The sequence below is a fragment of the Staurois parvus genome, unplaced genomic scaffold (assembly GCF_062004578.1).
Source record: "Staurois parvus isolate SC_StPar_1 unplaced genomic scaffold, SC_StPar_1.0 ptg000774l, whole genome shotgun sequence".
Lineage (NCBI taxonomy): Eukaryota > Metazoa > Chordata > Amphibia > Anura > Ranidae > Staurois > Staurois parvus.
The window spans coordinates 552,190-574,407 of NW_028318570.1; the positions used below are offsets into that span (position 1 = coordinate 552,190).

At 44.1% G+C, this 22,218-nt stretch overlaps 1 protein-coding gene across 4 annotated transcripts in view; it reads right to left on the reverse strand.

Moving 5' to 3' along the window:
- CAPN9 (calpain 9) overlaps positions 1-22,218 on the reverse strand; it is an 834,396-nt gene that overhangs the window by 282,362 nt on the left and 529,816 nt on the right. For all 4 annotated transcript variants that reach the window (XM_089654542.1, XM_089654541.1, XM_089654540.1 and 1 more), the window contains exons 12-13: positions 9,581-9,617; positions 8,991-9,071 (exon numbers count right to left, since the gene is read on the reverse strand). In XM_089654542.1, the coding sequence (XP_089510668.1) occupies positions 8,991-9,071; positions 9,581-9,617 (118 nt within the window). The remainder of the gene's footprint in view (positions 1-8,990; positions 9,072-9,580; positions 9,618-22,218) is intronic.

Below are 22,218 nucleotides of genomic sequence, written 5' to 3' on the forward strand. Positions count from 1 at the left end.
AAAGAAGAATGAAAAGAAGAAGAAGAAGAATGAAAAGAAGAAGAAGAAGAATGAAAAAAAGAATGAAAAGAAGAATGAAAAGAAGAAGAAGAAGAATGAAAAGAAGAATGAAAAGAAGAATGAGAAGAATGAAAAGAAGAATGAAAAGAAGAATGAAAAGAAGAAGAATGAAAAGAAGAAGAATGAAAAGAAGAATGAAAAGAAGAATGAGAAGAATGAAAAGAAGAATGAAAAGAAGAATGAAAAGAAGAAGAAGAAGAATGAAAAGAAGAATGAAAAGAAGAAGAAGAAGAATGAAAAGAAGAATGAAAAGAAGAAGAAGAAGAAGAAGAAGAATGAAAAGAAGAAGAAGAAGAAGAATGAAAAGAAGAAGAAGAAGAATGAAAAGAAGAAGAAGAAGGAGAAGAAGAATGAAAAGAAGAATGAAAAGAAGAATGAAAAGAAGAATGAAAAGAAGAAGAAGAAGAATGAAAAGAAGAAGAAGAAGAATGAAAAGAAGAAGAATGAAAAGAAGAAGAAGAATGAAAAGAAGAAGAAGAAGAATGAAAAGAAGAATGAAAAGAAGAAGAAGAAGAATGAAAAGAAGAAGAAGAATGAAAAGAAGAATGAAAAGAAGAAGTAGAAGAATGAAAAGAAGAAGTAGAAGAATGAAAAGAAGAATGAAAAGAAGAAGAAGAAGAATGAAAAGAAGAAGAAGAAGAATGAAAAGAAGAAGAAGAAGAAGAATGAAAAGAAGAATGAGAAGAAGAATGAAAAGAAGAATTAAAAGAAGAATGAAAAGAAGAATGAAAAGAAGAAGAAGAAGAATGAAAAGAAGAAGAAGAAGAATGAAAAGAAGAATGAAAAGAAGAAGAAGAAGAATGAAAAGAAGAAGAAGAAGAAGAAGAAGAATGAAAAGAAGAAGAAGAAGAATGAAAAGAAGAAGAAGAAGAATGAAAAGAAGAAGAAGAAGAATGAAAAGAAGAATGAGAAGAAGAATGAAAAGAAGAATGAGAAGAAGAATGAAAAGAAGAATGAAAAGAAGAATGAAAAGAAGAAGAAGAAGAATGAAAAGAAGAATGAAAAGAAGAAGAAGAATGAAAAGAAGAAGAAGAAGAATGAAAAGAAGAATGAAAAGAAGAAGAAGAAGAATGAAAAGAAGAAGAAGAAGAATGAAAAGAAGAAGAAGAATGAAAAGAAGAATGAAAAGAAGAAGAAGAATGAAAAGAAGAAGAAGAATGAAAAGAAGAAGAATTCCAGTACAGCAAAAAGTGTATCTGCAGAGAGCTCCGCTATTTCTGACAGTTCTCTGACAGTTCTGACAGTTCATTTACAGCGGTTGAAACACTGTATCTATTTATTTCCGAATAAAAACATCTGTATCCTAAATGGAAACAAATAGATACAATGTTTCAACCGCTGTAAATGAACTGTCAGAACTGTCAGAGAACTGTCAGAAATAGCGGAGCTCTCTGCAGTGACACTTTTGCCGGCTGATCGGGGAAAATTCGATTCGTGCATCCGAAGTTTGCTAAAATTCGGATTCGATGCGAATCGAATTTTTCCTAATATTCGAAACGAATTCCACTTCGCCAAGTTCGATTCGCTCATCTCTAATCATCAGCATACATGCTTATTTTAAAATGTGAGACTAACAATGGGTAACCTGAAATATCCGAATGTGATCTGATCGCTATTGCCAGAGGTTCCAACACCAGCGCGAATAAAAGGGGTGAAAGAGGACAGCCCTGACGGGTACCTCTACCCAATGTAAAAAAGTCCGAATTGCAACCAGGGAGCCTAATTCTTGTCTTTGGAGAGTCATATAGGGCATGTATACCAGCTAAAAACTCGTCATTAAAGCCCATTTTACGTAGCAATGAAAATAAATAGGGCCAGAGAACACTGTCAAAGGCCTTGTTTATATCTAGACTCATCAGCAAGACCTCTTTAGAGTGTAAATTGGCATCTTGAATAACATTGAGCGTGAGGCGAATATTATCGGTGATAAATCTGTCAGGAATAAAGCCCGATTGGTCCGGAGAGACTAAAGAGGAGATGATAGGGGCCAACCTGTCTGCCAATATTCGGCTAAATATTTTCAGATCATTATTCATTACTGAGATAGGTCTAAAGTTTTGCGGTAAGCTATGGTCTTTCTGCGGTTTAGGTATTAAAGACATATTAGCCAACAGCATCTCCTCAGGAAACTTACCCCCCTGCAAAACATCATTAAATAAAGTTATCAGATAGGGAGCCAGCGTAGAGGCAAAATGTTTGTAATAACTAGCAGTGAATCCGTCCGGACCTGGTGCAGTAGAACTTTTTAGGGCGCCAATTGCACGAGTTATTTCCTCCAGGATACAAGGGGCATTAAAAGAAGCAACTTGGGAAGGTGTAAGAGCAGGGAGGGGTATAGAATCTAACCACAAGTCGGCTAGTGAAACAGGGTCTGATCGTGGAGGAGCTAATAGGTTAGAATAAAAGCTTTCAAAAATGCCCAGGACCTCCTGAGGCAAAGATGAAATAGCGCCCGAACTAGTGCGTAATTTATAAATATGTGGAGGGTGCAGGGAGTGATTCAATTTCCTTGCAAACATAGTGGAGGCCGAGTTACTATGTAACAAAAACGAGGCCTTCGACCAGCGGAGTGCTTTTTCAGTTTTTTGGGATAGCAGAGTATTCAATTCTAAGCGTTTTTGAGATAATAACTGTTTGTTAAGAAGAGATGGGTTAGCAATATGACTTCTATAATGTGCTTCCAACTCTCGGGTAAGAAGCAGAATTTGTTGCCATCGTTTTCTATTTCTGGATGAAGCCATAGAGATAAGGCGGCCTCGTAGGACCGCCTTATGGGCTACCCATAATGTGGCTGGAGATATATCAGGAGTCGAGTTAGATTGGAAATATTCCAGAATAGATGCAGCCACCTCATGGCGGGAGTCAGCGTCCGTAAGCATAGAGTCATTGAGTCTCCAAGAGAAGGGAGTAGGTGCCAGTCCCATACACGTGATAGACAAGGCTATGATATTGTGATCCGACCAAGGACTCAAGTGAATGCTAGCTGTTCTAGGATTAGCTAATAAAATAGGGGTGCAATAAATATAGTCTAATCTGGCATAAGAGTCATGTGGGTGAGAATAAAATGAGTAGTCCCTAGCTCCCACATTGTGCGCCCTCCAGGCGTCTACCAACTGGAGGGCATCTAGTTTTTTAGTAAGGGATCTTGGGAAAGCCTGGGAAGAATGTGAGGGTGAGCTACGGTTCAAAAGTGGATTTGCTACCAGGTTGAAATCACCACCCACCATCAGATGGGGTGACAAAAATCTATCCAGAACGTCAAAAAATTTTGAGAAAAAAGTAGCTTGTGCCGAATTCGGTGCATAAACATTTGCTATTGTAAGTTCTCGGCCTGAAAGGGTGCCCTTAAGGATAATAAACCTACTGTCTGGATCACGGTACACATGTTGAACCTCAAAGGGGATTGAATTATGCAGAAAAATGGCCACCCCTCTACTCTTGGAGGAATGTAAAGTATAATATCCCTGTCTATAGGATTTATGGAAATATGTCGGGTGTTTTGCGGCTGCAAAATGTGTTTCCTGTAATAAGATAATTTTAGCCCCTAGTCGCCTATATTGGAGAAAGGCCGTTTTGCGGTTGTTTGGCGAATTGAAACCCTGGACATTATGCGAGATACATTGGATCACCATGATATACAAAAATTATTGCTATCAGTAAAAAAAATATACACTGAAAAGACATCTCCTCGAATTATTTGGCTAGATATAAGGACCTGCAAGTCCATAACAGACCGACCTACAGGCAGCATTACCAGTCTAAGGGACATCCAGACCCCAAAACGGGGGTCGTGACATCCACACACCGGCGACACGCCAACATCATGCACTAAAGTTTTAAATAAAGAAAAGACAAAAAACAATAAAAGAGAAGCAGTGATAGTTTCTACAATGAGAAAGGTAACTGAGAAACATGGATCAAGCAGGCAATTAGCCATACCTGAAAAAACAAAAAATTCTAACATCAAAGGGCCAATCGGGCCCATATCCTGTCTCCATAAAACATGGAAAACGGAGCTGCCACCCCACAATCGGGCGGTGACCCCTCCGGCCATGTCAGGAGGCAGGGTGGGGTAACGTGTTCAAGAGTCCTAAAACCATGAATCAATGGGCGACATTTAGAGGGCCCGAAGACCCTTGTTAAACCTAAACACATCCAGTTATCAACGAGAGAGCATACATAGTCCACAGAAATACAGGAACATTACAGCAGCGTCCACAAAAACATACTATCCCCAAGCTGTAGGGGACGCTAAAGAACAAAATTCTCTGTGGGTTGCTTCCTATCCTGATCAAGGGAAACTACAGACAGGGAACATCAATATAATGAACAAGAGGCAGGAAGGCATGGTCCCATCAGCCCAGCTCTTGATGGGCTCTCCTCCTATCCCTCCGTGGAGATGGAGTGTGCCAGATGGGAGAAACACGAGGTGTGGAGGGTGGACGCTGAAGTGATGGGGCACTCGCCAGGCCCAACTTGGCCAGGATTTCTCTGCCTTCAGGAAGGGATGTAGCAATATATGTGCTCCCATTATGTGGAACTATCAACTTAAAAGGGAAGCCCCATTTATAACGGATACGAGCTGAAAAGAGAGCTGTTGTAACCTCCTTAATTTTTCTGCGCTTCTCCAACGTAGCCGGAGAAACGTCTGGAAAGATTTGTAAAACCGAGCCTTCGAAGGAGATCGTTGGGGTATTGCGGGCCGCTCTGAGTATGTCTTCTTTGGTCAGGAAATCCTTTAGACACAGAACAATGTCCCAGGGCTCTATGGATGCGGTCACAGGCGAAGGACCCAGGGCTGCGATCCGGAAGGAGTGATTTGAATAGCTTGGTAACGGTTTGTGAGAGATCAGATACAGATTCCGGAATTCCCCTGACTCGCAGATTGTTTCTGCGGTTACGATTATCAAGGTCTTCAACCTGTGCCTGCAGTTGTAAAAAGGCCGTATGTAGATGATCGTGTTCTCTGGAAAGGTCCCCATAGGCTAGGCTAAGTTCATCATGTTTAGTTTCCAAGCGATCGGTTCTAGAGCCCAATGCGGCTATTTCCTGAGAGAGAACACTAGTGCTTTTGTGTAATTCTGATTGGAATTTGGCGGCCAGTTTGGTGTACATGGTTTCCAAGCCAGCCTCCAGGTCACCCTTTGTGAGTTGCTGTGTATAATCACTGACCAGACTCAATGAAGGGGCTGCGATATCCTGCATGGGTTCGGATGGGGACGCTCGTTCTGCGTCACCTGAAGCCATGCCGCAGATCTCGTGTGTCTTAAGTAGGTATGTTGTGAGGGACTTTTGAGCTTGTCCCTTCTTTTTCTTAGTGGACGGCATACAGGGAGTCTCCTGGGGGTGATCAACTGGAGATTGGATAGCTTAAAGAGGTAATAACCCCAGGGGACCTATAATGCCCGAAACAGGTTTAGGAGTATAGTTACATTGAAGCTGTCAGGGTTATCCACAGAAACTGTATATTGTAAAAATATGTGACGAACTACAAGGGCGCAGCAGGGACATAGGCCGAGGTAGATACCATCTCCAACTCCCAGGAGCAAGGTGATAGTTCTGACTCACTCTCTAGGGCACGTGCCTTGCAGAATCAGGGACCCTCTATGACAGTCCCAGGGACCTTCAAGGCCTTTCAAAGGGGTCCCGGCACAGCAGAAAGCAGTAAAAAAGGCCTCTGGGCCCAACAGGGGCTGTGGTCACAGACGAAGGTGACTTTAGGGGTAACAGATGGGAACCCCGTTCCCCAGATCACTGGAGGGGGGATCCGGTGACCAGCAGCCGTCAGCCTCCCAGCCCCTTGTACTCACAGTGGTCCAGATGAGAGGAGGCCTTTATCAGGTGGAGTAGGCCGCAGAACTCCGCCGCTTCGGGTAGCGGTAATTTGCAGCAGTGCCCCTTTCTGAGACTCAGGGGATGGAGAGGGCGCCCCCAATGCCCGGGGATGATCCACCGTCGCCCGGATGACAGCGGATGCGGGCCGAGGTACCAGAGCCGCGGATCATGCGGCCGCGCTAGGCCGCGGGTGCCGACCGCTGCGGAGGGCGAAGATATCACCCGGAGCCGTACCACCAGACCCCGGGGACACAGTCAGGATCCTCCGCTGCCCCACTACGGTCCGTGGCTGCACGGATGGCAGCAGATTAATACTGCTGGCGCCGGAGCTCCAGATTACGCGGCCGCTCCGGTCGCCATCTTGGACACGCCCCCCCATAAAACTACTTTTTTGTACATCTTCTGTTAAAAAAATGTCCTATCTTTCTACAGAAAATTTGCAGAATGTTTTGGGATATACAGTGGGGCAAAAAAGTATTTAGTCAGCCACCAATTGTGCAAGTTCTCCCACTTAAAAAGATGAGAGAGGCCTGTAATTGGCACCATAGGTAGACCTCAACTATGAGAGACAAAATGAGAAAAAAAAATCCAGACAATCACATTGGCTGATTTGGAAAGAATTTATTTGCAAATTATGATGGAAAATAAGTATTTGGTCACCTACAAACAAGCAAGATTTCTGTCTCTCACAGACCTGTACCTTCTTCTTTAAGAGGTTCCTCTGTCCTGCACTCATTACCTGTATCAATGGCACCTTTTTGAACTTGTTATCAGTATAAAAGACACCTGTCCACAACCTCAAACAGTCACACTCCAAACTCCACTATGGTGAAGACCACGAAGGACACCAGAAACAAAATTGTAGACCTGCACCAGGCTGGGAAGACTGAATCTGCAATAGGAAAGCAGCTTGGTGTGAACAAATCAACTGTGGGAGCAATAATTAGAAAATGGAAGACATACAAGACCACTGATAATCTCCCTTGATCTAAGGCTTTACGCAAGATGAAACCAAAATAGAACTGTTTGGAAGAAACACAACTTGTCGTGTTTGGAGGAGAGAGAATGCTGAGTTGCATCCAAAGAACACCATACCTACTGTGAAGCATGGGGGTGGCAACATCATGCTTTGGGGCTGTTTCTCCACAAAGGGACCAGGATGGCTGATCCATGTACAGGACAGAATGAATGGGGCCATGTATCGTGAGATTTTGAGTGCAAACCTCCTTCCATCAGCAAGGACATTGAAGATGAAACGTGGCTGGGTCTTCCAACATGACAATGGTCCCAAACATACCGCCCGGGCAACGAAGGAGTGGCTTCGTAAGAAGCATTTCAAGGTCCTGGAGTAGCCTAGTCAGTCTCCAGATCTCAACCCCATAGAAAACCTTTGGAGGGAGTTGAAAGTCCGTGTTGCCCAGTGACAGCCCCAAAACATCACTGCTCTAGAGGAGATATGCATGGAGGAATGGGCCAACATACCAGCAACAGTGTGTGCCAACCTTGTGAAGACTTACAGGAAACCTTTGACCTCTGTCATTGCCAACAAGGATATATAACAAAGTATTGAGATGAACTTTTGATATTGACCAAATACTTATTTTCCACCATAATTTGCAAATAAATTCTTTCCAAATCAGCCAATGTGATTGTCTGGATTTTTTTTCTCATTTTGTCTCTCATAGTTGAGGTCTACCTATGATGCCAATTACAGGCCTCTCTCATCTTTTTAAGTGGGAGAACTTGCACAATTGGTGGCTGACTAAATACTTTTTTGCCCCACGGTACAATAGCAAAAAGTAAAAAAAAGGCAAAAAGCAAAAAGGCTATCTATATAAACTGGTTAACAACTTATAGAAAATGATCCTATATTATTTTTAATAAACCAAACTGTCAATAACACAGAATGCCATGCTGTCAGTTTTGTAATGAAATAGGTGAACATAAACTGAGAGACTTTGTTGAGAAATTCTTAGTTGAAAAGTATACTTATTTGGTAGATTCTTAGCAAATTAGGATTTCAAAGTAAGTGGGTTTTCATCAGTTAGCTTTCAGAGGCATAGTTGCTCACTGTGGTGACTGTAAGGGTCTCATTTGACAATCTGACAGGTATTGGGTTGTATTCCCTATGTGTACATTCTGATGTCAGAACGTGATATAAAACACAATGTAGATTATGCATTATATACTGTACAGTATTGGTTTGTAATTATCTATAGTTATTGCAGTGGTCCTTCAACTGTGCATACTCATTTTGTCGTCATGTTTCTGCCAGGAATCAGTATCTGCTACCCCTCTCTGCCAATTCCTCCATTGGCTGCCACTCAGCCAACAAATTTAATTCAAAATACTAACGCTAACTTACAAAGCCATCCACAACTTGGCCCCCCACTACATCAATAATCTTGTCTCAAAATACCAACCTAATCGTTCTCTATGGTCCTCCCAAGACCTCCTACTCTCTAGCTCCCTTGTCACCTACTCCCATGCTCACCTTCAGGACTTCTCCTGAGCATCTCCCAAACTATAGAACTGCCTACCCCAATCTGTCCGACTATCTCTACTCTGTCCACTTTTAGATATCTGAAAACCCTTCTCTTCAGAGAAGTCTATCCTGCCTCCATCTAACCTTTTGTATCACTTGACCCTTCCATTTAGATTGTAAGCTCTAATGTGCAGGGTCCTCTGATTCCTCCTGTATTGTATTGTAGTGTAACTGTACTGTTCCGCCCTCATGTTGTAAAGCACTGTGCAAACTGTTGATGTTATATAAATCCTGAATAATAATAATAATCTGTATCTGGCCCTTCAAACTCAGTAGCTGTTCTAATTTGGTTCTCAACTTTTAGTACCTCATTCACTCTAGCAGCACCCTTAGCATTATACTGTAAAAACTCTACACATGCCATGTGTTTAACTCGACATACACAAGAAATATTTATAGAAGATTTGACTTTGATAACAACGTCGAAATGGGGTTTAATTCCTTTCAATTCTGAAGTGTCAGGAACATTTCTAGAGGACAAAATTTTAAGTTGAAAAGTTGAAATGTAAGGGGAACATATTTTCATTGATGGTAAATATCTAATACATACGTCTCCAGCAATTTGCTCAAACAAAGTGCGAAATTGTCTTTCTTCTTCAGTCTCCTTATGTGGAGGATTTGGTTTTGGTGGCTGTAAAATATATTTGTGACATATGAATATTAACAACACATTTTGTGTTGGACATACTGCATGGTAAGTTATCTACCGTAATTAGAATACAATGATTCAGCCAATTGATGAATACAAGCACTACGGTAAGCAAAAGCTGAGATAGTGGGGTTTATTTACTAAAACTTGAGTGTGCAAAATTTGGTGCAGTTATGCATAGAAAATTAATCCGCTTCCAGGTTTTAATACCAACGCTTAATTGAACAAGTTGAAGTCAGATGCCAATTGGCTACCATGCACAGCTGAACCAGAATTTGAGTGCACCATTTTTAGTAAATCTACCCCAGTGTTTGCAAATAGTTTTTTTTGCATAAAACACAAACATATAACACGTGCAATACAACACATACCGTATAACTGTAAATTCAGCAGGTATGTGTGGCAAGCCTTTACTGCAGGTTTGGACAAAAATACTGGCTAGTAATAAAAGTAATTACAATTAAGCATTAAACATGTTAAAATAAACTTACATCAGGAAGGTCCACATGTATATCTCCTTCAATCTCCCTACAAAACAAAGATTGTAAGAATCTTGGGCTTCAAAGTACATCATAATGGAAAATTGTTATCAAATACTTACTGTAATTTTCCATTCCTGACCTATCCTCAGCACACAACTGGTGAATTCCTCCTCTGGAACCCCCAGGACCACCTCTTCCTAGCTAAATAAAAGACAGACACTCTCCAACTAAAGTGTTTGATAACCTAGCCCGCAACAGGCCAATGGGAAGGGAGTCCTATTCTGACATGAGAATAGGCCAGGAAAAGTAAGTATCTGATAACAATTTTCTGCTTTCCTGGCCCTACCTCATGTCAGCACACAATAGGATCTAAATAGCAGAATAAATGGGCAGGAGAGAATATATGTTAAGAAACACTGATAATCAAAGAAAAGCTGCTAAAGACACAGAATTTGTCTTTTGTCCCAAAATTTGAAGAACTTGCTAACCCACACGTCTAGCTTGCAAAGTCGAATGAAGGACACACAAGAGCTTAAGCTAGCGGTCTCACATATATCTTCCACTGAAATCCTGGCATAACTGACCAAAGGCTGTCACCCCTCTGGTCGAAGCAGTTTGCACCATTTCCAAAGGAAGAAAGGTCTACTTCCTGCATGCTAAACTAATCACACTGGTAAACCAAGAGAGGATGACTTCTTGAGGACCTGGTGGTAAAATGAAAAGATTTTCCACTTCCCGCATGTCTTTAGACCTGTTCAAGTACACTTAGCAACTTGACCCTGTGTAAGGAACGGAAGTGTTCCTGCTGTGTACTCAGCGACTCTTGTGCAAAAGTTTTTCAAGAAACTGGATACCACTTTAGAATTGAGCTTTGGAGATGGACATAGTATCACTATTTCTGGTAAAAATGCACAAAGGAACCAGTTTTGGACTCGGTCACTTACAGACCATTTACCGTGATCTACCAGTGAGCCAAATTAATATAGAATTACGTGCACGTGGAAGAATGACACTGACACTGTTGCAGTTTGTCAACTTCCTAAAATTCTGTTTTATTGAGGAACTAACAGTATCATTTATTCTCAGCTAACTCGTCCCAAACTCAGCGGGGGCATTGGGCTCCCTGACCTTCACCGCTATTACTGGGCATGTCATCTTTCCCGCATAGTCGACTGGCACATTCATTCTGCTTCCAAAGACTGGGTCCTTTTGGAGAAGGCCTTTTCGCCCACTCCCCTACCATCGATCCCTTGGCTATTGCCGAAACACACACCTCAAGTTCTCCTTTCCCATCCTTTGATAGGTCCCACGTTAGAAGTTTTCCGCAAGGCTTGTAAATTGTCGTCCATTTCGGACTCTCCTAGTCCCTTGACGTCGATCCGCCTGAATCCAGATTTTCCCCCAGGGTTGCACAAGGATTTTTTATCCAATTACTGGCCACACGATCAGATTCTAGTAAAACATTTTCTGCACTCAGGCAAGGTGAAATCATTACAGGAGCTGAAGGTTAGCTTGAATATCCGCGAATTCCCTCTCTGGGCCTTTCTTCAGATTAGACACTTCCTGCTTTGCCATAAATCCCGCCATAATTGGACTCGCCCTGTTACTCCATTTGAATCCTTATGCTCTAAATCCGAACCGCGGACGCATTTGATCTCTGAGATTTATCCTCTCCTAGGGGACAGCAGGACTTGCAATTCTTTCCCCTCTTGCCGTGCTTGGAGCAGAGACCTAAAGACGGATTTATCGGAGTCGGATTGGGATCGCATATTTATGTACTCCCACACCTGCTCGAGTAATGTTTCGACGCAGGAAAATGGCTACAAATTGGCCACTAGATGGTATCGTACTCCCTCCAGACTTCATCGGTTTAACTCATCTGTCCCTGACGTGTGCTGGAGATGTGGGACACCTGATGGCTCTCTCTTACATATTTGGTGGTCCTGTCTACTTATTCAACCATTCTGGCAGGAGGTCCACCGGTTGGTGACTTCAGTGACCACTCTGCCCATTGTTTTCTCTCCTGCTCAGCTATTGCTTCATCATACCCCCATTCCTAGGAGTCAATATTTTAAGTCCCTAGCTATGCATATGATCAACGCAGCCAGACTCTGTCTTCCTGTGCTATGGGGCTCCACCCACCCCCCAACTGTACGCGATTGGCTCAATCGAGTGGGCAAAGTGGCAGAGATGGAGGAACTGATTGCGACTGCACTTGATATGCCAACTAAATACTCACATGTTTGGGCCTGCTGGACACACTTTGTAACTACCCCTGAATTCGGATCTCTCATGGGTCGGGATACCTGATTGAGCTCAGCCCTACCTCTGGTTATGCCCCTGGTTCTTTCATAATCTGCATGGTTATGACCTCCTTTCCGGTAATTTGTATTTGCCTGCTTCGCTTTGGTGAATGTTTAGGTTCTTGACACTCTCATTTACGATTTCCAATAGCAATGTTGACACAAACTTCGCAACCCGGACCGTTCGCTTCCCTTGCTTACCCCTTTTTTTTTTTTTTTGCCTCTTATCCCCCATTCTCCCTCTCCCCTTACTCTCCCCCCCCCCCTTTTTTTTTTTTTTTCTTCTTTCTCTACTATGACTCCCATTCTTCTCCTTTTACTGTTCTTTTCTTTTCTTTCCTTCTTTCTATTCCCTTTTTTTTTTCTCTTCCTTTCTCGACAAGCTCTTAGTCTTCGATCAGGCTTAGTCTTCGTTTCATTCAGGATTACTTGGTATATGGTTAGCTTACCTCTTCTAGGATAGTCAATGGTACTCACGACATCTTCTCTTATACTGCGATGCTCACTTAGCCTCCTGATAGCGTACTGCTTTTGGTTTAGGCTCCGAAGGTTCATTTCCTCCCTGCATAGGCCAGTACGCCATTAATCAATTGGTGGCAGTAAGCTGTTATTACCTTCTATATTGTATATTTGTGAAACTTGAGTACTACAGGCCTATCTCTGCCGTAACTTGACATGCTTATGTTGTCCACAGTGTCGCACTCTACCATGTTGTTTCTTCCTGTATTTTGGTTTAAGCTGTGTCTATGACCTGATTGAGGCTGTATGTGCATTTCTGTATATTTTACTGTAATATGTTGTCACTTCTAAATAAACTTTTATGGAACAAAAAAAAACAGTATCATTTATAGGGCTTATGATGCAGGCAAAGCATATACATTGATTGGGTGAAAAGTCCACTGGGTTTCTGCGTGTTCTTCCATCCGTGTTGATATCTTCCAATCATTTTCCCCAAAAAGACTCATTCCCTTTTATGGGGGTTGTTTACATTAAAAGATACTTTTCTCCTAATAAGTCACCTAGGGTGAGACTCCGGATGAAGGTGCCATCTTAATTATCATCATTGTTCTGTCAACCTATATCTGATTGTTTACTTAAGAGAGTAAGGAATTTTAAAGTGCAAGAAGCAGAAAGTAGCAAGACTATAAAATTGTCATTTTACTGATCATCTAATAAAACGTGGACTGTCTATCACAATCCACTACAAATCCTTACAGGAAAGTGCTGCATTTCCGACATGCAGCAATTACTGGCAGAAGAACTAGTTTTACCACAAGGAACCTCAATGGAAATAATGTTATTGGAGCAAATTGTGCCTGCACTAGTGCTTTCAGATCCAACCCTAAGTCACATGAAGGGAACAAGCAGGGCCAGTGATTCCACTAGATAATTAGGCAGCCGCCTAGGGTGTACTGCCACCTAGGGGCGCAGCACAGGTCGCACTCTCTGTGTGGGACGTCGTCTCATCATGAATGATCCTTCAGCTGAGGGGAGGAGCAGCAGAGGGGGAGGAAGAAGGGACAGAGGAAGATGCCGGGTGTCTGAGGCCAGTGTAGCAGCTGAACTGCTGCTCCTTCCAGTGTTCCACTCAGACTCCGTGCCTTACTGCAAGCCAGCTGGTGGCCACTAATCACTGTGAAGTGCCAGTCTTGCTGTCAGGGATCTCCTCGATCCCCGCCGCGATGGTCCCGACGCAGGCGCAGTGTGCCGCCCTGTGCAGGGACTCGGGCACTAGGTCCAGGCCGGCCGCGGCGTTCGAGTTCGCGCATGCGCAGTAGAAGCCGCGGCCGCCCGCTGGGCACCAATGGCAGCGCAGGGCGGGATATTTATATGGCCCTGTGCTGTCATTCAGTGCCTTCTGGTCTTCCCTGTATCCTGTACCCGCGAACCTGTGAATTGTAAGTTGCTGACCTGGATTGTGCTCTGACCTTGTTGTGTTCTCCTGCCCAGACCCTTGCTTTGCCTGACCTCTCTCTTGAATGCCCCCTATTGGATCTGACCTGCTGTTACTGACCTGGCGTGTGACCCGACTATTCTCTGCCCACTGCCTTGTACCATACCGTCCTCCCTGTTACCGACCCGGCTTGTCTGACTTCGATCCATCCATCCCTCCCAGTGGGGTCTTCTGACCTCCTCATATCAGGCTCTTCCCCGTGGGAGCCCTCAGCGTATACCACTACCACTGACGGGTTTACCCAGTAGCCACGACCTGGTCTCGGGGAGCTCCAAGTCCATCCCCACCATCAGGGGCCCTGGTGAACAAGCACCCTGGGACTTAGACTCCGTGCTCTGGGAACGCCTATTTAGTGGAGTGCTAGTGGTACCGCCGGGTGGTCCCTTACACCTGCTCTTCTAGTGCCTGCTGATCTGTGTCAATGTTGGTGGTGGTGTGCTGTATTAGATCTGTCACTGTGTGGGATTGTGCAGTTCAGGTGTTCTCACTGTGTGTGTGGGCTGGGCTTCCTGTTGTCACAGCGTTTTATCTCCGCCTGGGGAATTCCAGCCTGCGATCTGTCAGAGCTATCATATGGCACTTATTTTTGCAAAATTAAAAGAAATTTAGCTTTTTTTGGGGGTGGGGGTGAAAGTAGCTGGTTTTGGCTAGGGCACAAAATAGTCTAGCACTGGCCCTGGGAGCAAAGTTTTCCTTGGGGGTTGTATATGGATTACCACATTTCTGCATAAAGCATCTGGGTAATGGCTCTTCTGCCCATCTGTATCCTGAAAAAGAGGATAAGGCAGAGATCTTTACTTTAATGGAGTTGTATCCAACCTCTAAAACTGACTGTAAAAATGTCCAGGATATTGCCTAGAGCTGGGGACACAGAAAAGAAATGTTTTGCTGAGCAAACAAAACAAACTTCCTTCATATCCTCATATACCGTATGTAGCATTCAGACCTTGTTGAAGGCCACAAGATCATGCATGAACCACCTCAGATGAGAATCCTTGCACCTCTAGACCAGCAGATTCAATAACCTTGCTATTAAAAGTAGTCTCACTGGATTGGAGTGCTGCCATTGACGTTGGCATAAATGATCTCATTTGACCGGAAATAGGATTGGTGGTGTTGGTGACATCTGAAGGAGCAGCAAAAACCAGAGCCTCTTCGGCAGGTGGAAAGCACCTGTATGGCATGAACGTGTTCTGTACAATTTTTTTCAGAAGCACCTTCATAATCAAAGACACTGGATGAAGACAAAGACTAAATAGAAAATCCAACGGCACTGTCAACCCATCTTCCATCACTGAAGTTTTTCACCTGCGTACCTTGTTGCAGATAACGGAAGCTGCATGTTCAGTGAACTCTCTGAGAACTATCACTGGAATACCCCATATTGGGGTCAATACTGGTTGAAGTACTCATTGTTGAAAAATAATCTGCTTAACTGATCCTTTAGTGGATTTGGCTTTCGCAGCAAGTAGACAGTAGTTAACTGCTGTAAGCGGCTCTCCGCCCAGCAAAAGTTTCTGTTGCGAGATGTACCGTAATAGAGAGACTCTTGATGGACCCTTGGCAGGCAATGTATGCTACTGCTGTCTTGTTATCAATCATCAATGTGACTTGGGTCCCTTGGAGAAGATTCTGAAAGGCTTGCAATGCTAGAAAACTGCCTTCCATTAAAGAAAGTTGGAGTGTCTGCATTCCACAAAGCTCCAATGGCCTTGCATGTGTCTGACTGGCATCCGATTTTCAAAATGATTTCATCTCCTGAGCTGAGAGGCAGGCCCTGAATGAGACACATTGGTGATGTCCAAAATTTCAGTTCTTGATAAATCCTTGCAGACACAAAGCTTCTGATCCATAGACAGCCCATTCCATTGATTAAGGAAGGCAAACTGAATGACTCCCATGTGTCACCTGGCCCAAGGTGCCACTGGAATGGTATAATTGTACAAAGGTCCCAACGAGGACTATGCAATTCTTCACTGGCATAAATGCTGTCTCCATGACTCTTGATGCAAAATTTAATTTTGGAAATGTTGCAGTTTTGAAAAACCACTTGACTTATTTGGGTACAAAATACTATTCCAAGATCCTTCACTAATTGGGAAGGAACACTACTCAACCAAACTTGGAAAAAACTTCTAGGACAAGGTTGTGTTGCTTTGCCAGCTCCCGGCTTGAACATGCGACAATCAAAATGTTGTTCAAGTGGTAGTAGAGTCTTTTCCCCAAAGACAAATTACTGCCACCTCAATCTTTGAAAAGATTCTTGGTGATGTGCAGATTCTAAAAATGGCAGATACCTGAACTGGAAGTGGCATCCGGCCACTGCAAATCTCTAATGTTTCTGGTGTTCCGCACTGATCGGTACATGTGGATGTCTAGCAGCCTGCTGTGAATTTGATTTCATATAAAAAAGAATTCTGAGCCGCCGCCACTGTGATATGTTAAATTTGCAGCCTGGCCTATAAGATTTGGCCCCCTAACCCCTCTGAAGTTCGACTGACTTGAGCTTCCTTTTATTAGACTGTGGCTACAATCCGGACTTTCCTCTTGTCACTCGTTTAATTGCATCATCCAGCAGTTTAAAAATGACAACCTCCCATTATGGGGAATGTTACAGAAAGCTTGTGTGTAAGCTCCATCTGCCCTCCAGTGGCACAACCACAAAGCTCTCTTGGCTGTAACCGAATGTGCCAGCACTCGTACTTGAAGCCTCTTCCAAAGGACAGCTGTCAGGTTCAACTCCTCCAGAACCATGCCAAATCCTGCAGGTTCAATTTTGAGTCAAAGGCCATTTCTTAATGCTTTAAACACTAAAGTTAACACTGTTGCTGGTCGATGTGTAGACTCTCTACAAGTCTCAGGGCCTGGTCACCACCATTGAGAATGTCTTTTTGCATGTGCATTTTTTAAGTGTTCTGGTGCTTTTCCAATACGTTTTGCCATGTTTCAGATGCATTTCATACAGAAAAAATGCAACATGTCCTACTTTAGTTGACTGTACTGGAACGCACTGCACTGATGTGAACTAGGCCATTGAAATCCATGGTAAACACTGTTTATGCAGTTTTAATGCAGGATAAAAACACACTGGACTACATCAGGTGTAAACCAGCCTAAAGTCCACTTTTCAATCCATATGATCCCTAAAGGGAACAGAGTTATTGAAAGGCAAAGACACTCGACATGCCAGACACTGGAAGGCCTCATCCACCTCTGGAAGTGCGTAGCCTAGACATGTACCCACCATCTTCATTGGATAAGGCTTAGAGAAGCTGTACTGTAAATTGGCCTTCTCAGGTCTCTCCCATTCTTCATCAATGAGCTTTTTACTCTGTCATTATGGGAAAAGAAGACCCTTCCTTATTCACATTTGGAAATATCAGCATTTTTCTTGCAGTGGTTGGGCCTGGGCACCAAAGGGACCAATGAGATCGATATCAAAAGTATGCACTTTTTTTTGTCTTGCCTGTGGCAAGAATATATGCCACATAATTTCCGCTATAGCCTCCTAAATATAGGCTTTGAAATTTGCTCATCCTTTTCCTTATCCATTGTCACTTGAGGCAATCCACACAAATGAATTTCCCTGCCACTGCAAACTGCATGCGGGTCCAATATGCACAATCAGCTAGACAAGGCATTCCCTATTGTGCTGACATAAACGCATTTTAGCCATTACCACGTGAGCTGCTTGGGAGCATGAAAGCCACCCTGTGTGGGAATGCAGATTGTCCTAGTCATTAGATGACGGGTCTTTAAGTTTTCTGGAGTGTTTGCGCTTAGGACTTTTGCCCCTAAAGTAATGCAAAACACAACACTTTGCTTTCCTTGAGCACTCTTAAAAACATATCCCACGTTGCTCCCTTCTACCTTTCCCTAGTGTTCTGTGTCACTGACAGATGTTGTCAGCTCATATCTGCACAAAAAAAAATGAAGAAAATCAGGACTGGATCTAGCCTGTTTGATATGGGGGTGCAGTAAAAAAGGTCAGGGGGCAGAGGATGGGAAGGCAGTGTACAGGGGATCAGCAGGGCAGAGGTTAATCCTATCCTCTGTTAGCAGTTTGTAGTGCAGTGTACAGAGGCTATTGTTTTTTTAGGGCAGTGTACTGGGGGCAGCAGGTTAGAGGACAGGGGGCAGCTGGGCAGAATACAGGGAGTCAGCCTGGCAAAGGATGGAAGGTCAGCAAGGAATGAGCTGAGGACTGGGGGTCAGTGCTGGCAGAGTCAGAGGCCAGGGGTCACCACTGGCAGGACGCTTGGCTGAGTTCCTTTCCTATCTCAGCACTGCCCACAGATCCTCCTCCCCACACTACACAGAGCTGAAATCACATTCCTTTACAGTATATACAGCCACGATCTTCACAAGGTATATCTAGCTGCTATATTGCCATTCTGACCTGTGAAATTCTCTGGTTGGAATGGCAGTGTAACTGCAGTAGCCAGCTACACACTGTGAAGGTCATGGCTGACTGGCTGTGTGTAAAGTAATGTGATTTCAGCTCTGTGTAGAGTGGGGAGGAGGAGCTGCGTGCAGTACTGGGTTGGCAAAGGAGCTCAGCGGCCAGGCAGAACATCTGGGGTGGAGAGGGGTTGGTCAGGGGACTTTGAGAAGGGACACAACAGAGATTCTGGGGGGAGGGGGCAGCACCCACCTAGATCCAGCCATGGCAAAAATCATTAATCTCTCACCAAAAAAACACTGTCCCTTTAAGACCCATTTGCTTTCATCCACTTACTACAGAAGCAGTAGCATCATCAGTGCCACCTATCAGTGCCTCCTATCAGCGCCCATCAGTGCTGCCTATCTGTGCCACCTCATCAGTGCCCATCAGTGCTGCCTGTAACAGCGTATACCCAGAGACTGACGCAGTCCTCCATTTTGTTAAGAACCTCCATCTTGGCAAAGGGGTTAACCATCCTGACAAACATATTTCCCCCTCATTCTCCCCCTCCCTTTCTGAGAGTCCCAGCGACATTTGGCCAGTGTGTATGTGTGTAGGAGTGTCACAGGAGGCCAGGGCCCAGCAGGGGGCTAGGAGCTATAAAGTCCCCAAGGGAGCTGGGGCCTAGCTGTCCAAAGAACCTGTAAAATGTAACACCTCGTATAAGATAAGGCAAGCTTTCCACTGAGTTCGAGACATTCCAAGGAAGGCAGGACCGGCTAACACTTGTTAAAATCCAGTTTTCCCTGTGTCTCATATCTTGGAATATGAGAGACTTACATAAAAACTGGACATATCGTCAGATTGGCCACGAGAAGGCAAACAGTTTGGTAGGTCACTCGCATTGTCTCAAATACATAGGAAAGCTGAAAAATAGATCTTGTGAACCGTTCAGTGTAAAATTTCATAATTCATATCTAATCAATCCTCAGATGTGTCTGCATAATAATCTACCCGCGGCTGGAATGTCACTTGTGCAGATGGAAAGTTATGGGCCAAAATATGAGTTACGGAGATTTTGGCTCTAGTTGAGGTATCCGCCCATACCTACACGCCTAAACGGGGTATTGGTACTTGACTTCAGAGACACCCCCTGCTGGGGAACTACAAAATAAGCTGTCAGGCCTAAGAGAGCTGAGTTGAAATTGTCCCCCATTTTAACATCAATACCACCTGGGGAGACCTGTGCCCTTTTGCTCTGAAACTTTGATCTGCTATCCCAGGACTTTGACAAGTACCTTAACCCTTTCACCTTTCTCTGATATCTCTTTGCTGTGCTGTTAGTCTCTGTATATTTATATATATATATCTTAGTTACATCTTTTCTGTAAATATTTTTATTGCACCCGTTTGACCTTTTAGTAATAAATCTTTCCTTCTGAAAGTGTTGAACTGTTTCTAGAGCGCTTTATTGCAATTTACGAATTCCTGCCTCTAAAGAGAACGCTACTGTATTTGTTTAACCCTCTGTATAACCGTGTTATACAGACGATTACCTCAACCATTATAGTGCTATAGCTGATATCGCCGAGTTTCCTCTTTCTCTGTACAAAAAGGAGGTGGTGGCAGTGTGAAGGGTTAATTGCATAATTACACTGACGCAGTAACAATCGCTCACGCTGCCGGTACATCGATTGTGGTCCAATTAGCTGGAAAATCGTTGTGCAGGATGCAGCTGGGTGTGGCATTGTTACACACGTGACATCGCGATTTTAGATCGGCTAGTCCTTCGGTTTGGTGAGAAGGGCTGGGGTCTGACACCGCGATCGTGACATATTGGTGGCAGCGGTGGGATAGTTGCATTAAGAGCTTCAGTGCAGTGTTAAAAAATTGTCTCTGCACTGAAGGATTGTAACCTTTGTGGAAACAGTCCTTCGAAACAAGCGGCGCATTTTTCATATATATATATATATATATATATATATATATATATAGGGAGACATATAGCAACAGCTCCTTCCTCTTTCTACTTTCTATTCTATCTTTGCTTGCAATAATGCCTGGTGACGCAGAATACAAGAAAATGAGCAAAAGTGATTTGAGTGCTGAATGTGCCTCACAGGGAATGGACGTCGGTAGCAAAACCCGTGAAGATTTGATTTGGGATCTACAGGAGCATGATAGCCAAGCAGATCAGAACTCGGGGGAACTTGAGCATGACGGGGTTCCTGCTACCTACATTCCCAGTGGCTCAGAGACTGCCTCGCAGGATGGGCATACAGAGACTGACACTGGAGGATCACCAAATGGTATCGTCACACCACCGCCTGAACAGGCCAGCACCGGAGTGCCTGTAACCAGCAAAGACTCTCCTGAGATGCAGGAAGCCCTGAAACGCATCATGGAGATGGATCCTATGGCATACTTGCAGTTCCTTGACTGCCAGGCAGAGAGCGGCTGACAGAGAGGTGGCGGAATGCCAAACAGCAGCGGACAGAGCGGAACGCCAGGTGCAGAGGGAAGCTGATCGTCGGCACGAGCTGGTGATGGCGAGACTCCAGCAGGGACAGGTTCAGAATCCCGAATCCCTAGAACACAGGCCATGGGCGCAGCCAAGTTACCAGTGATGGAAAAAGATAGTGACATTGACACGTACATACTGTCATTTGAAAAAACGTGCCGTCAGTACCATGTGCCCAGTTTTAGATTGGCTAGTGCTTTCGGTCACGAGTTTGGTGAGAAGGGCTGAGGTCTGACACTGCAATCATGACACTGCCTATCAGTGCAGCCTCATCAACGCACATCAGTGAAGGAGAAAAATTACCTGCTTGCAAAATTTTATAATAGGAACAAAGAAACTTTTTTTTCAAATTTTTTGCTGTTTTTTGTTTATAGTGAAAAAAATAAAACACCCAGTGGCAATTAAATACCACCAAAAGAAAATTGGCCTGGGCAGGAAGGGGGTGGGGATGCCCAGTAGGAAAGTGGTTAACCACATGCCTACAGGGCACTTATAGCCCCTTCCTGCCCAGGCCAATTTCCTGCTTTCAGCGCTGTTGCACTTTGAATGACAATTGCACGGTCATGCAACACTGTACCCATATGAAATTTTTATCATTTTTTTGTGACAGATAAAGCTTTATTTTGATGGTATTTAATCACCTCTGGGTTTTTTATTTTTTCTTAAACAAACCAAAAACCACTGAAAAGTGATTTTTCTCCTTCACTGATGTGTGCTAATGAGGCTGCAGTGATGGGCACTGATAGGCTGCACTGATGGACACTGATAGGTGGCACTGATGGGCACTGATGAGGAGGCACTGGTGGGTGGCACTGATGGGCATTGACAGGCATCACTGATGGGCACTGAAAGGCAACACTCATATATGGCACTGATAGGTGGCACTGATAGGCGGCACTGACTGGAACTGATAGGCAGCACTGACTGGCACTGTTAGGTGGCACTGATATGCAGCACTGGGGGCATTGACAGGCATCACTGATGGGCACTGAAAGGCAGCACTCATATATGGCACTGATAGGTGGCACTGATAGGCGGCACTGACTGGCACTGATAGGCAGCACTGACTAGCACTGTTAGACGGCACTGATATGCAGCACTGGGGGCACTGAGAGGCGGCATTGAAGCACACTGATAGGAGGCACTGACTGGCACTGATATGCGGCACTGACTGGCACTGATAGGCGGAACTGATTGGCAGCACTGATAGGTGGCACTGACTGGCATTGATAGGTGACACTGACTGGCACTGATGGGTGACACTGAAAGGCAGCTCAGATGCGCACTGATATGTGGCATTGATGTGGCACTAATGGGCACTGAAATGTGGCACTGATGGACACTGGTAGGTGGCATAGATGAGCACTGAGAGCTGGCACTGATGGACACTGACAGGTGGCGCTGCTGGGGATACACAGATCATCAGGGCACACTGATCATCAGTGCTCTGATGATCTGTATAGATATCACCTCCGAGGAATGCCG